Source organism: Podarcis liolepis (assembly GCF_965112155.1).
Source record: "Podarcis liolepis genome assembly, chromosome: Z".
In the NCBI taxonomy this organism is placed as follows: Eukaryota; Metazoa; Chordata; class Lepidosauria; order Squamata; family Lacertidae; genus Podarcis; species Podarcis liolepis.
In genome coordinates, this window is record NC_139570.1 from 41863694 (window position 1) to 41877828 (window position 14135).

The following is a 14135-nucleotide window of genomic DNA, read 5'->3' on the forward strand; positions in this document are numbered from 1 at the left end:
GCCGCGTCACACTGTTGACTCATGTCAAGTTTGTGGTCAACCAAGACTCCTAGATCCTTTTCACATGTACTGCTCTCAAGCCAGGTGTCACCCATCTTGTATTTGTGCCTCTCATTTTTTTTGCCCAAGTGCAATACTTTACATTTCTCCCTGTTAAAATTCATCTTGTTTGTTTTGGCCCAGTTCTCTAATCTGTCAAGGTCGTTTTGAAGTGTGATCCTGTCCTCTGGGGTGTTAGCCACCCCTCCCAGTTTGGTGTCATCTGCAAATTTGATCAGGATGCCCTTGAGTCCATCATCCAAGTCGTTGATAAAGATGTTGAATAAGACCGGGCCCAAGACAGAACCCTGTCATTCATATAAACTGACGCATGCTACTGTCCTGAGCTCTTGCACCTTATTTATAACCAATTGTTGTTAAGAACATAAGTAGAGACCCTGCTGGATCAAGCCAGTGCCCATCTAGTCCAGCATCCTGTTCTCACAGTGGCCAATCAGATGCTTATTATGGGAAGCCCACAGACAGGACCTGAGTCCAACAGCCAGAACTTGTGACTCTCAGCAACCTTGGTAGTTGTGATGATTTAGAGTTCCATTCTGTTAAGTATCTGGTGAAGACCTTCCTCTTCCAGTAAGCCTTTTAAGTAGATGTTTTCCCCAGACTTTTATCTGTAATGGAACTGTGTTTAGATTAATAATAAAAACAATTTGTTACCTGCCCTTCACCCTAAAGTCCCAGGGCGGGTTACAACATTAAAACACAATATTAAAAATGGTTTTCAAACAACTTACAATCACAAATGTACGCAGTATTATTGATTGCACGTTCCCTGCCCTGAGATCCTTTGAGTGGAAGGTTGGGGATATAAACTTAACTTATATAGGGTGATAACTCATACACTACAGGGGTGCCCTAGCTTTTTTTCAAAGAGGGCCAGATTTGATGAAGTTAACGTGTGATGGCCGACCAAAGTTGAATTTTTTTTTTTTGCAATTTTACCCTAAAGTTGTTGAGCTTTTTCTAGGATTTAACCCCAGAGCTGTTGAGCTGTCTTTTTAGGATTGAAGCTGCTGAGCTTTGTTGTTGTTTTTTACAATGCTGAGAGCCTTTTTAAGGATTTTACCCCAAGACATATACTGCCTGTTATGATGCAGGGTGTCTTTTGGGATGGTACCCAATCTTTGTTCTACTCAGAGTAGACCCAATGAGACCAATGGACCAAAGTTAGCCATGCCCATTAGGAATAACTATTGGATTCAACTCTTGGAACCAGCACTCTTGAGAGGACTTTTTGAAAAAGCCTTTGGGGTACAGCCGCAGAACAGATTGTTTGGGGATCAGACCTGAGTGGCACATCAAACGCTTGATTGGTTCTCTTATCTGGCATAGAATTGGTATAAAGTTGGTCTGCTCCCTGTTTGGTTTTGCACAATGAGCTCTGGCTCTCTGTGATCCCCCCTGTGCCTGCTTTCCAAAGACAGCTGCAAACTAGACCTTCAATCAGCATTTTCCATCCCTCTAACATTGTCCTCTTGCTTGGGGAGGGATGGAGTGTCTGCTGCGCTGGCTTTGCCCCAGAGGAACCACACAGTTCCCCAGAGGCATTGCACACAATCCAGGGCAGCCTGCTCCACTGCTTTGTGTTGTAGGCTGGTATGAAGTGCATTACTCATTTTGGAATGAAGTGCCCAGGAGGGAGACTTTCAGAGGGTTTGCTGTGGTAAGTCTGTTGTTGCCAAGAAAAGAAAGAAGGTCACACAGCACCTTTTTATGAACTAACAGGTGTTGTGGCATAATGTTTGTGGAGTAGAACCCATGTCATCAGATGTATGTCTACAGCACTGGAGGCTGCTTCATTAAGGCGAATGGGGCACTGCACTGCCCCACATCCTCAGTCCTCCCTGAGTCACCCCTTGCCTGCCTGCCATTCTTACAAACTAGCTCAAGGGGTGGCCAGCTTCCTTCTCCTCCTGAGGGCTCATCCAGACTTCTGCTTCTCCTGCCACATTCCCCCAAGGAAGACCCCATCTTTACTGCTGATTTGGAGCAAACATCAGTTGGGTTTTCCACAGATTCGTGCTTGCTCCAATTCAGTGCTTAAAGAGCAAAATTTCCAGGGAAAGCAGTGGAGCAAACAGAAAACTGCTCGGACCTGTTCCTTCTAGAACTGGAACAAACAGAAGTGTGTTAGTCCTGGTAGAACTCAGGAGGGAGGAAGATGGGGACAAAGCTAGGATTGGTTGGCTCATTGACTCTGGATCCTCCTATCATTGGTTCTGGTGCCAACAACTTTTGGGGTCCTTGCTTTCCACCCTACCAGTCTAGTAGGCACCAACTGATACTGTACCCTATCAACCAGGGAGTTTCTCTTCCTCCCCTCTTCCTGTTCCTTTATTTGCCTTGGGGGGCATACCTTGTTTGATACCACCTTAAATAGTCATGACTCCCTCCCCCCCAAACATCTGGGAGCCACAGTTTGTTAAGGGTGCTGAAAGAAGACCCCTATTATTTTAAAGAAGCCATGACTGTTTAAAGTGGTATCATAGTGCTTTAAACATATTGTGTGACTGTGGCCTTAGCAGTGTTTGATGACAGAGGACCAGCTTGCAGGTGAGGGTAACCCTTCCTGTCTGAATGTGAGTGTTGTCAGAGTAACATCTGCAGGGAGCAGCAGGGTCACAGTATGGCTGTGGCTCTTCAAGTTTGCTTTCTGGTTAGCACATAGATGGGCGGGTGGTCTGGTTCTGGGCTCCAAGCCAGCCATGCCCTTATGTGCTTATAGCCATTTGAGGTGGTGGGACATCATCACAAACTCGAAGGGTCTCTGTGTCTGTTGCTAAGGAACTGTAGACTTGACCGTGGCAGTCCTTTCTCTTTGAAAGGCTGCGTGTCCCGCCCCCCACCCCCACCCCACCCCATTTCTGTCAACCCTAATCTCATGCCTACCCTACAAGACTCAAGGCTTGCTGTTTTGATCATGCATGTAACCCACCGCTCGGGTGAGCAGCAGCAAATTGATTTGGCAAACCATCTTGAGCCAGGTTGGGCCACCTGCCACATTTCCAGGTGGCCCGTGTGTTTGTCCCCCCTCCTATTTGCCTGAATGCTGAATAAAACCCCATTGGGTTAAAAATAATGGGTGAATTCATGCACCTTGTGCTGGTGCTGGCTTTCCATCATCTTGGAAGGGGTGGGTGATGTAGAGCCATTGCTGCCCACAACCCAGATGCTCTTTTTAGTGCTGGAAGTGAACGAACGTCGGAAGCTGCCTCCTATTGAGTCAATGCTATCTCTAGCTTAGCATTTCCTACACTAGAAGATAGCAGCTCTCCAGGGTTTAAGGTTGCAGACTTTCCTAACTTTACCCAGAGATGCCAGTGGGAATTGAACCTGGAACTTTCTACCTCCAAAGCAGGCACTCTACCGCTGAGCTATAGCGCTTGCCTCCAATGTTGTGCTCAAATGTGTTTGTTTGCCTGCACTTCAAAATAGTAACAAGAGCACCATCTGCACTGTACTTTCAAGCAGTGTCACACCACTCTGGCTTTCCCCACAAAGATTCCTGGGAATCGTAGTTCACGAAGGGTGCCAAAAGCTGCTAGGAGATCCCCATTTCCTTCAAAGAGCCACAAGTACCTGTGTGGTTCATAACAGCCAGTTGCTCTTCCCAAGGAACTATGGGAACTGTAGCTCTGTGAGGGGAAAGGAGGGTGCTCTCAGCATTGTTAGCAAACTATAGTTCCCAAGATTCTTTACAGGATGCCAGGGCTGTTTAAAGTGCTATGATGATGCTTAAAATGCATAGTGCAGATGGGGCATTATGAAAATGCTGCCTTTTATTGCCAGAGAATGCCAATATACAGTATAACGTAAATCAATGTAAAACACACTGTCCCTGTGAAGGTATATTAGAGATAGGCTTCAAAAGAGAAATTAATCAAGGAAATCTTGGCTATAGGATGCTATTTGGGTTGCAGAAGTCTGGAACCAGACTTAATATTCTTCTTACAGATTAAAGGAGAGCAGCAAAAATTGGGCACTGTTCATCACCCACACCTGAAATCCTAAGACCCAGAAATGGGCTCAAGGTGTATGGTGGTTGAAGCTGAGCAGGAAATGGGTGGGTTGGCATCTGGGTAGAAGATTTCCAAGAAGCCCCTTATAAGTTGCAGCAGGATAGAAATACGGTACATAAAGTGATACACAAGCAGAATTAAAACAAAAACCAGAGTCCTGTTTGAGAGGCAGTGTGGTGTAGTGGTTAGGCTGAGTATTGAAGCTTAACTAATGGAGGTGGTTGAGAACGAAATGGGATAACCCAGTGATTTCCAACCAGTATGCTGTGGCACCCCAGGGTGCCTTGAATGATGGTCAGAGGTGCCATGGGCAACACTGGCCTCTGCCTCTCTTACCTTCCCTCCCTGCTCTGATGCCCTCTCATGTCTCTGCTTCCAAAAGGTCTGCACAGCTGTTAGTCGCAGCAGCCCTGGCTACAAGCTTCCCAGGTGAATAGTGCCTCTGGGGATGGCCAGGGGGTGCTTCCCAGGCCCCTGTGGGGCAGTGTGGGGAGGGCAGCTCAGATACCAGGGGTGGCAGCAGTGCCTGCCCAGAGGACCCCCAGGGAGAGGGGAGAGGAGGTTGAGGAAACACTCCACAAAGGAGGGTGTTCGAAAAGGGGTGAGAGGCTGCTGGCTCGGCTGGCAAAGGGTGATATAACTGGGCTCCTGAGCCCCACAGGAGTGCCGCAGAAAGCATGTAGTTGGTCAAGGAAGCCGTGGACTCAAAAAAGTTGAAACCCCATGGGATAACCCCATGGCTCCTTGTAAGAAGGATGACAACACGACTTCAAAACATTCTCTCTTTTTCATTGCTTTCAGTGCCATTGACCATGGTATCCTTCTGGAGCAGCTGTCCGAGTTAGGAGTAGGTGGAACTGCTTTATGGTGGTTCTGGTCTTACTTGTCTGGTTGTTTCCAGAGGGTGATGCTTGGGGAGTGTTCTTCAGCCCCGTGGAGCCTTCAGTGTGGGATACAATTTTATTCCTCATGCTGTTTAACATCTATATGAAACCACTGAGTGGGGTTATTCAGAGGTTTAGAGTATGTTGTCAGCAGTATGCTAATGACACACAGCTCTACTTCCACTTTACCTCTGCTGGTGAGACAGTGGATGTGCTGGATCATTGTCTTGCCTCAGTAATGGACTGGATGAGAGCCAACAAACGGAAACTCAGCCCAGATAAGACTGGAATAGCGGGTGGTTCACTAGACAGGATGGAAGGGAGGTTGCCTGCTCTTGAGGGGGTTACACTCCCTCAGAAGGAGCAGGTACATAGCTTGGATCTATTGTTGTCTCTTGGCTCAGGTGATCTCGGTGGTGCAAAGTGCCTTCAATGAGCTTTGGCTAGTGGTCCAGCTGTGCCCCTATCTTGCCTGGGATAGCCTAACTTCTCTTTTCTATGCTCTGGTAACCTCTAGGCTGGATTGCTGCAACGCAATATACAGGGGGCTGCCTCTGAAGATGGTTTAGGAACTTCAGCTGGTGCAGAATTCGGTGGCTAGGTTGCTCACCAGGGCAAGATGATTTGAGCATACAGTGGTGCCTCGCAAGACGAAATTAATCCGTTCCACGAGTCTCTTCGTCTTGCAGTTTTTTCGTCTTGCGAAGCACGGCTATTAGCGGCTTAGCGGCTATTAACGGCTTAGCGGCTATTAACGGCTTTAAGAAAAAGGAAACAAACTCGCAAGAACTCGCAAGACGTTTCGTCTTGCGAAGCAAGCCCTTAGGGAAATTCGTCTTGCGGGACGACGCAAAAAACGGAAAACTCTTTCGTCTTGCGCGTTTTTCGCCTTGAGAGGCATTCGTCTTGCGTGGTACCACTGTATAATGCTAAACCTGGCCCAATTGCACTGGCTGCCAATTAGTTTTGGGGCCCAATTCAAAGTGCGGACTTTGACCTATGAAGCCTGAAATGTGGTCCCTCTCCACATAGAAACCTACCTGGATCCTGCAATCATCCCCTGAGACACTACTTTGTGTGCCTTTTTCACAAGAGGTCCGGAGTACTGGCAACACAACAATGGGCCTTTTCTGTGGTGGTTCCCCGTTTGTGGAATGCTCTCCCCAGAAGGCTTGCCTGGCACCTTCCTTACATATCCAAGCACAATTCAAAGTGTTGGTGCTGACCTTTAAAGCCCTAAACAGCCTCGGCCCAGTATACCTGAAGGAGCATCTCCACCCCCCATCGTTCTGCCCAGACACAGAGGGCCTTCTGGCGGTTCCCTCACTGCAAGAAGCAAAGCTACAGGGAACCAGGCAGAGGGCCTTCTCGGTGGTGGCACCCGCCCTGTGGAACACCCTCCCATTAGATGTCAAAGGTTTATCTCTACGTGACATTTAGAAGACATCTGAATGCAGCCCTGTTCAGGGAAGTTTTTAATGTGTGACATTTTAATGTATTCTTAATCTCTGTTGGAGAGATGGGCCAGATGGGCGGGGTACAAATAATAATCATAAAAAAATAATAATTATAATGTCAGAGCTGCTTCCAGATCCTAGCTCACAGAGGATCACGCTAGCCAGCGGTCACTTGTAAAAGTCTTTTATTGAGTTACAGTTTCCATTCTCAAGCTGCTGCGCGCAACTCTACGTCTTAAGGGTTAGACCGGCGAAGCTCCGTCTGAGTCTCCGCCCCCTGTACACCAACTTAATACCCTAGCCTTACTCCACCTTTTCCGTCTGACTGTTCTTCTCTGGGTCCCTCTGCCCCCCGGGGTCTCTTCCTTCCGGGATTCTTCTGACGCTGACCCCCCGGACCCTCCTGTCTCCTTGCGCCGGGCTTTAGGACCTGGCTCCCTTTCCGGGCTGCTTACTGCGCCACCTTCCTCTGCATTTGAACTTGGCGCGCGCGCCCAACCTTCCACTTTCCGTCTGACCGTTTCTTCGCTCCCCGATGGAGGTGTGGCCACTCCTGACTCGTGCCCTCCCTCCTGTTGTGAGCTTCCAGCGCTTGATACCTGGCGCCCTTCCTCTCCCCTGCTCTCTGTGGGTGACGCTGGTCCCGATTTCCCACTGCTCCCCTCTGAGCCCCCTCTGGCCCTTTCTTCCTGGGGTGTCCCCCTAGGCTCCCCCCTTGCCCTGGCCACTGGTGCTCCTTTCTGTGAATCTTCTGATTCACTGGAAAGACTCGGAGATCTCGGGTCGTCGTCATCACTCATCTTTTCTTCTGCCTCCTCCCCCTCGCTCTCTGTTTCCTCCCTTGCCCTTGCCTCTGCTCCTGAACCCCTGACATATAATTATTAATCTGTAGGTGCCAGACAAAACAATTCCTCTTTCCCCATGCCTTTGGCTAATTAAATAATCTATGGCCATTTAAACTGTATTGGGAAGTGTTCTTGTTTTTGTTTGTAACTATGCTATGTATTTTTGTGTTTTTATATTTAAACTATCCTGTGATCCTCAAATGAAGGGCAGTATAAAAATTTAATCAATTTAACAAACAAACAAAGAAATAATGAGGTGTATGGGTTGTTAGGCAGCGTTCGAAATTATCCTGCATCTCTAACTAAGAAAGATCAGGTACTGAGAAAGACTTCTGCCTGAGATTCTGGGCAGCTGCTGCCAGCCAGGGCTGGATGAACCAACTATGGTATGTGGCAACCCTACGTGGTCCTAGGAGACTCTGGTAATCAGTTCCAGTTCTCTTTTTTAAAAAATCTCCTTTTGTGACTGGATCGAAATGTCCTGGCGCCGCCCTCGGTGCCTGGCATCTCCACTTGCCTGGCTGCAATCAGCTGGTCTGTCGAGCACAGCGGTAGCAAAAGACCGTGTGCCTTTTGCTGTTGCGCTACCCCCACCAAACCTCTGATTTGCCTGGCAGCATAAATGAATAAATAAATTGCTGCTACCCTGCAGACCCCCTGATTAGCCCAGCAGCAAGTTAAATAAACAAATCCCGTTTCCCCCCACTGCCGGGTGCATCATGTTTTTTGTGCAGTAGTGTCATAGCAAAAGACATGGCAAAATCAGCAGACCACCTGATTCACCCAGCAGCATTGGGGGGGGGGGCGTGTCTGCACGGCTGCCTGGTCCGGTAGCAGGGCAAAAGAAGAAAAAAAAGACATTTTGTTTTGGCGCAAGCAACCTAGGTCCCATGAGCCCCATGGCTCCTACCAGTCCTATCCCAGTTTCTAACACTGGTGTTAGGGGAGGGGTAGCATCTCTGGTAGGGAACAAATTGTGCTTCTTCTGGGGCAGTTTGCCCACCTTTGGTCTCCACTCTGCACTCAGTTCTCACCTGGGGCTCCTGGAAGCTGTCGGCTTGTAGCAACAGCCACACCCTAGGAAATGGCTTTGACTGGCTGGCTAAACCAGGTGAGGGCAGCCGATGGGTCTGAAATCCTTGGTGAGGTAGGGTCTTCCTGCGCACATGAAGACAGGCTCTGGAAGATTGAGTGGACAAAAAGACCAAGAGTGGCTCCAATGGTCAGGAAGGCAGTTTCTGCATGTGCTGTAGAGCAGGGGTCACCAAACTTTTTCAGCAGGGGGCCAGTCCACTGTCCCTCAGACCTTGTGGGGGGCCGGACTATATTTTGAAAAAGAACGAATTCCTATGCCCCACAAATAACCCAGAGATGCATTTTAAATAAAAGCACACATTTCTACTCATGTAAAAACACGCTGATTCCTGGACCGTCTGTGGGTCAGATTGAGAAGGCAATTGAGCCGGATCCAGCCCCTGGGCCTTAGTTTGCCTACCCATGCTGTAGAGCAGTGGTTCTTAACCTGTGGGTCCCCAGATGTTGTTGGACTACAACTCCCATAATCCCTGAGCTCTGGTCATGCTTGCTGGGGCTGATGGGAGTTGTAGTTCACCAACACCTGGGGACCCACAGGTTGAGAAAGGCTGCTGTAGAGGGAAGTGTGGGGCAGATGGGGCTCACCAACCTGGAAAGGTAGCCCCACTAGGAGAAGGAAAACTCTGATTCTAAACTTCTGCTGCCTTGCAGGAGAAGATTGGGTGGTTGGGTGGCACCTTGTACACCTCCTGCCACAACTGCCAAGCTGGTGCCAAATGTATCGCTCTGCTTTCTTTGGACCACATCAGTGAGGCTGAGAGGGGTGTCTTGTCATCTTGGCAGCCCAGGCTTGCATTCCAGGGAGGTCATTTTAGTGCTGCTAATGCAGAGGTTTGGTTTCATCCCCAAAGGCAGACTCTATCGTCTCTCAAGACAGACAGATGCAAACAATAATTATGGATGTGATATTTTTTTTTTTAAAAAAACATAATTTCTTCATAACTGATTTCTGTGTTGTTTTCTTCCTGCTTTCGCTTCCTTGCAATGAGGGTGTAGCTTGGCATACATTTCCTGGCTATGTGGGTGAAGAGCTGCAGCTCAGTGAACTTGGCATGCAGTAGGTCTCGGTTTTAATCCCAGACATCTCCAGGAAGTGCTAGGAATGCCCTCTTTCTGAAGCCCCAGAGAGAACTGTTGCCAGTCAGTGTATACACTACTGAGCTGATGGGACAAGGGTCTCACTCTGTGTTAGGCAGCTTCCTATCCTTTTTAGTTGACATGGCATTCACTGAAAGCAGTGGGTATCTTAACTTAAAAGCTGATTTAATTCATTGGGACTTTGGAGCTGGTTTGCAGACTTAGTTTGGAGCACAATTGGTGGCTTAGATGCCTACCTTGCTTAACTGAAACTCTGTACTAAGCTTTGTCTGCAATGGGTGGCATTATTGACAGATGGCTGTCTGGTCCAGCGGAGGATTCTGTCAGCAGCACTGCAGTGGGAAGCCATTTTTTTGCCTATTCCCTCTGTCCCCAGTCATGCTGTTCTGCCCTACCACCCATCTGCAGCAGATTTTGGAGGGTGCAGGGGCACGTGGACAAAATATCCCCGTGGTACTGACAGAACCCTCTATTGGGTCAACAAGCTGCCAGGACACTGTGAAGGACATTGCTATTGGATATGTGCTAAAAACTGCTTGGTTCCACCCTCCCAGCCTACCCCCGCCAAGAATAGCATAAGAGAGAAAGGCGTTGCTAGGAGACGTACCTAAATCATAAATTGGGTGATTGCTTTATAGAGAAAAAATACCGTATTCTAATATTTGGGTTGCAAGTACAGTGCGTGTTTGTTTGTGTGAGAGAAAGAGAAAGGGAGGGAGGGGAGGGGAGAGAGAGAGAGAGAGAGAGAGAGAGAGAGAGAGAGAGAATCTCTTCCAGTGCCAAGTCTGTATGTTCATCATTTGGGGCAGGACACAAGAAGAACATTTTGGGCAATATGGAACTTCTTCATTCTGTCCCACTCTTAACATGGCATACAGACATGGTATTAGGGTAGGGTGGCCCAGCACAAAGCCCGTGGGGACTTTTTTGGTGGCCGTTGGCAACATTTGATGGCCCACTGCCCTCACACTGCCTTCCCAAAGCCTGGTTATTGAGATGCTGGGCTTTGGGAAGGAGGCATGAGGGCTCTAGGACCGTGCCAGAGCCTCGTGCCTCCTTCCCAAAGCCTGCTGCCTCACTTACTCTGGCTGGAGGAGCATCAAATGTTGACCTCACTCCTGTCCCTCCCCACAAGGCAGTTATTGTGGTCCACTTGGTATGAAAAGTTGGACAGGTCTGTATTAGAGGAACCTTGGATATATTTGTACCACTGTTTTAAGACACCGAGAACACCCTGTCACGGCTCGGTGCCAGCAACATCTGGACTTCTAACAGAGCATAGTTAGGGAGCCACAAGGTTCCTCAACTTCAGAGAATTGATTGCCTTACTCAGCACTGGGCAGCTTCCTAAGTTGATATGCTGATAAATACTGATACTCTTTATTTTGGCTTGCCAAGAAAGCTAATATTTTCTCCTCCCCTCTTCTTCTTCTCTTCTCCTTTCCAGCTATCAAGGTGAGCTGTGTGGGTTCCTGTGGGGTCTCCAGCAAAATAAATGACACTGCGTGGACTGTGGAGGAGCAGTACTTCAATACAACCCTTTCAATGGCTGATAAAGGTATGATCGGAGGAGGAAACTCTGGATGTAGATGGGTCTGGTTGTTGAAACAGTTGTGTGGCAGCAAGGACTTGTACTGTCTCCTGAAGAGGTCTCAGACTCTTTTCCTGGTAGCTGGTAAAAGTCAAAGCACAGCTATGCATAAGTCTCTAACTCTGCCTTTGGAGTGTCAGACTAGGACCTGGAAGACCTGGGTGCAAATCCCCACCTGGCTATGAAGCTCGGTGGGTGACCTTGGGCCAGTCACTACCTCTCAGCCTCACCTACCTCACAGGGTTGTTGTGAGGATTAAATGAGGGGGGGGGACCAGTAAGGCTAGCTTTGAGCTCCTTGGAGAAAAGAGGGGGGAGGGGTAGATATGCAATGGGGCAATCGGTATCTACAGTCTGTTTCCCCCCTACCCCGGTATTATGAGGCCATTGTGCTTCTCCCCTTATATTGAGTCAAACCATTGGCCCTTTCGCCTTTTATTAGAAGATGCTATTAAACCAGGTGTCTGCTTGGCAGGGGGGAAGAGCTTAACAAGTGGAAAATGCTCTTCTTGCCTTTCCCCTTCTAGTTGCCACCTGCCTTGCATCTTGCAGGGCATCCTGAATACAGCATTGGCAGGTGACCTTGGTTTGCAGGTGGGTTGGTAATGGGAGTGGGCAGGTCCCAAACCATGTGGGATTTTACAGCAGGTGCAAGAAGCATATGGTCCTCCAGGTGTTGCTGAACTTTGACTCCTGTCATCCCTGGCCACACTGACCATGCTTGCTGGAGCTGATGTGAGTTGCAGTTCAACAAACTCTTGGAAGGCCAGAGGTTCCCCACACCTCCTTTAGAGATGAGCACCAGAACCTTGGGACTGGAAACGGATTGGAAGCCGGAAGAACTATTGAGCATTGGCAAGGTTCTGTATTTAAGAGGGTCTTCCTCTGGTGCCCATGAATCTCTTGAGTCCCCCACTCCCCTGTGTCCTCTTGGTCATGAGTGATAGCCCTTGAGGTGTTTCACTTGCACCCACTCCCCACCTACTATCCTCTGGGTGGTGAGTATTGCTTTTTAACTTCACAGTACCAGCGCCTTTTTCTTCCAAATGTTAAAAGTGTAGCACTTGCTGTAACAGCTTCGTGGTGAATACTGACACCTTTTCTTCTTTTTTTAAAGCACTGGTTTTGAGGGGCATTACCTCTCCACCACCACACTTGAGAAGTGCATATTATTATTATTATTATTATTATTATTATTATTTATTTCATTTATACCCCACCCTTCCCGGTTTAAAAATCGGGCTAAGGGCGGCTAACAGCAAATATAAAACAATGATTAAAAATAGCATAAAATACAATGTGAAATGCAGCATCAATATCAATAAAATTCAAAAATTCTGGGGTCATTTTGGGCAGGGGGGGGGAACCCAGGCAGTAGACATCAAATGATCACCAGGGCTAACTGGCCAAGTTGGTCCTACTAGGGCCAGCAAGGAGACCAGGGAAGAATTTAAATGTGGGGTCCCAGAAAGGGTTTCTTCATAGAAGAGAAAAGGGAAGAGAGGATCAGGCTAATTCAGATTGAAGGCCAGGCGGAATAGCTCTGTCTTACAGGCCCTGCAGAAGGAGATCAAGCCCTGAGCTGAAGGAGGAAGTTGAGAGAGTGACACCCTTTCCCACTTCCACTTTCGGCTCTATATGCTTTTCAAGGCTCAGATTAATTCCATTGGGTATACAGCTTTTAACAAGAACTCTTGGAAAAAGCAAAACGTTTGTGCGCTTTAAATTTAAAATTCCTTATAATACTGTGCTGGGACCTTAGGGTGAAGGGTCATACCTTGGATGAATACGCTTTAGGTTAAGCATTTTCGGATTGTGCTCCACGGCAACCCAGAAGTAACAGAACGTGTTACTTCCAGGTTTCGCCGCATGCGCAGACGCTCAAAATGACGTCACGCTCATGCGCAGAAGCGGCAAAACGCAACCCGCATGCGCGCAGTTGCATGTTACATTCACTTCAGGATGTGAACGGGGCTCCGGAACGGATCCTGTTTGCATCCAGAGGTACCACTGTAATCATTTGTCTCTTGCTAGTTCAGAGAAGCAGAGAGAAAGGTGGCTGGGCTGGTGGCGCCTACAGAACTTTCCCAAACCCCCAAATGCGCTCAAGTGGGCCTTGGAGGGTTGGTGGCCCCTGCTGTACCAACTGCAGTTCCCCTGCTACCTTCAAGGGCAGCCCCATGTACAATGTAAGGCAGTATCATATTAAAGAGAACTAGTGTGCTCCCAGCAATAATGCAAGTTCCCCTTCTTGCATACATCCTGTCCCTCAGAAGGAAGGGCATTTAACTAGTACAAAAAAGTTGCTTTTCTGGGCACAATGGCTTCCTCCCTGGTGGGAACAGCGTCTTTCTTTGGGGGCTGCCTCCTCTTCAAAAGAGCCCCTGCCCACCTGAAAGATTCCTGTTAATGAGCCACTTGGCACAGATCCATGGTGTAAGGTGTATAGGGGACCTGGCCACATTCCAGAGACACTCTAGGGTTGAATGATTGGCGCCTTCCACTGGCTGGCAAACAGGTTGCAAAGGGCACAGATTAATTTTGAGCATCGAAACTAGTTGGTGAAAAAACAGCAGCAGCCACTGCTGCACAGTGGTGCTTTGTTAGTAAATGTACACTGGAGGGGAGGGGAAGGGTGTGTAAGAGCAGAGGAATTTCAAATGACGCACTGAAAAAAATGGGAAATGTGGCCGAAGGGAGCAGCCAGACTCGCTTGGCAACTTCTGCTTGACTGTGGACTTTGAAGCAAGGTAAGGGGAAGCTATTTGTACACCTTGAGCCGAAATCTTGCTCCAGCTTCGATCCTCAAGCCCCACAAGGTGGTGTTCCTTTGCTGTTGCAGGTGGCCTTGGGATCTTGCTTAGAGCCCTGTGTGTGTGTGTGTGTGTGTGTGTGTGTGTGAGAGAGAGAGAGAGAGAGAGAGAGAGAGAGAGAGAGAACAAACTTCAGGTTGTTGCCTTCAGTAGGAGGTTCCTCTTCTGCCTTTAAATGCCCAGAGCAAAACGGAAAAAAACCAGCTGAGGATTTCATCCCTCCAAGTGTTTTGGCAAGTTCTGCAGCAGACGCGTACTCCAGTCTGAATCTGGATTG

The 14135-nt window shown here is 48.4% G+C and overlaps 1 protein-coding gene across 2 annotated transcripts in view; it reads left to right on the top strand.

Annotated features, from left to right (window-relative positions):
- The window catches only part of ARRDC1 (arrestin domain containing 1), a 53532-nt gene that overhangs the window by 15804 nt on the left and 23593 nt on the right, over positions 1-14135 (top strand). For both annotated transcript variants that reach the window (XM_083485978.1, XM_083485977.1), the window contains exon 2: positions 10903-11013. In XM_083485978.1, coding sequence (XP_083342104.1) covers positions 10903-11013 — 111 coding nt within the window. The remainder of the gene's footprint in view (positions 1-10902; positions 11014-14135) is intronic.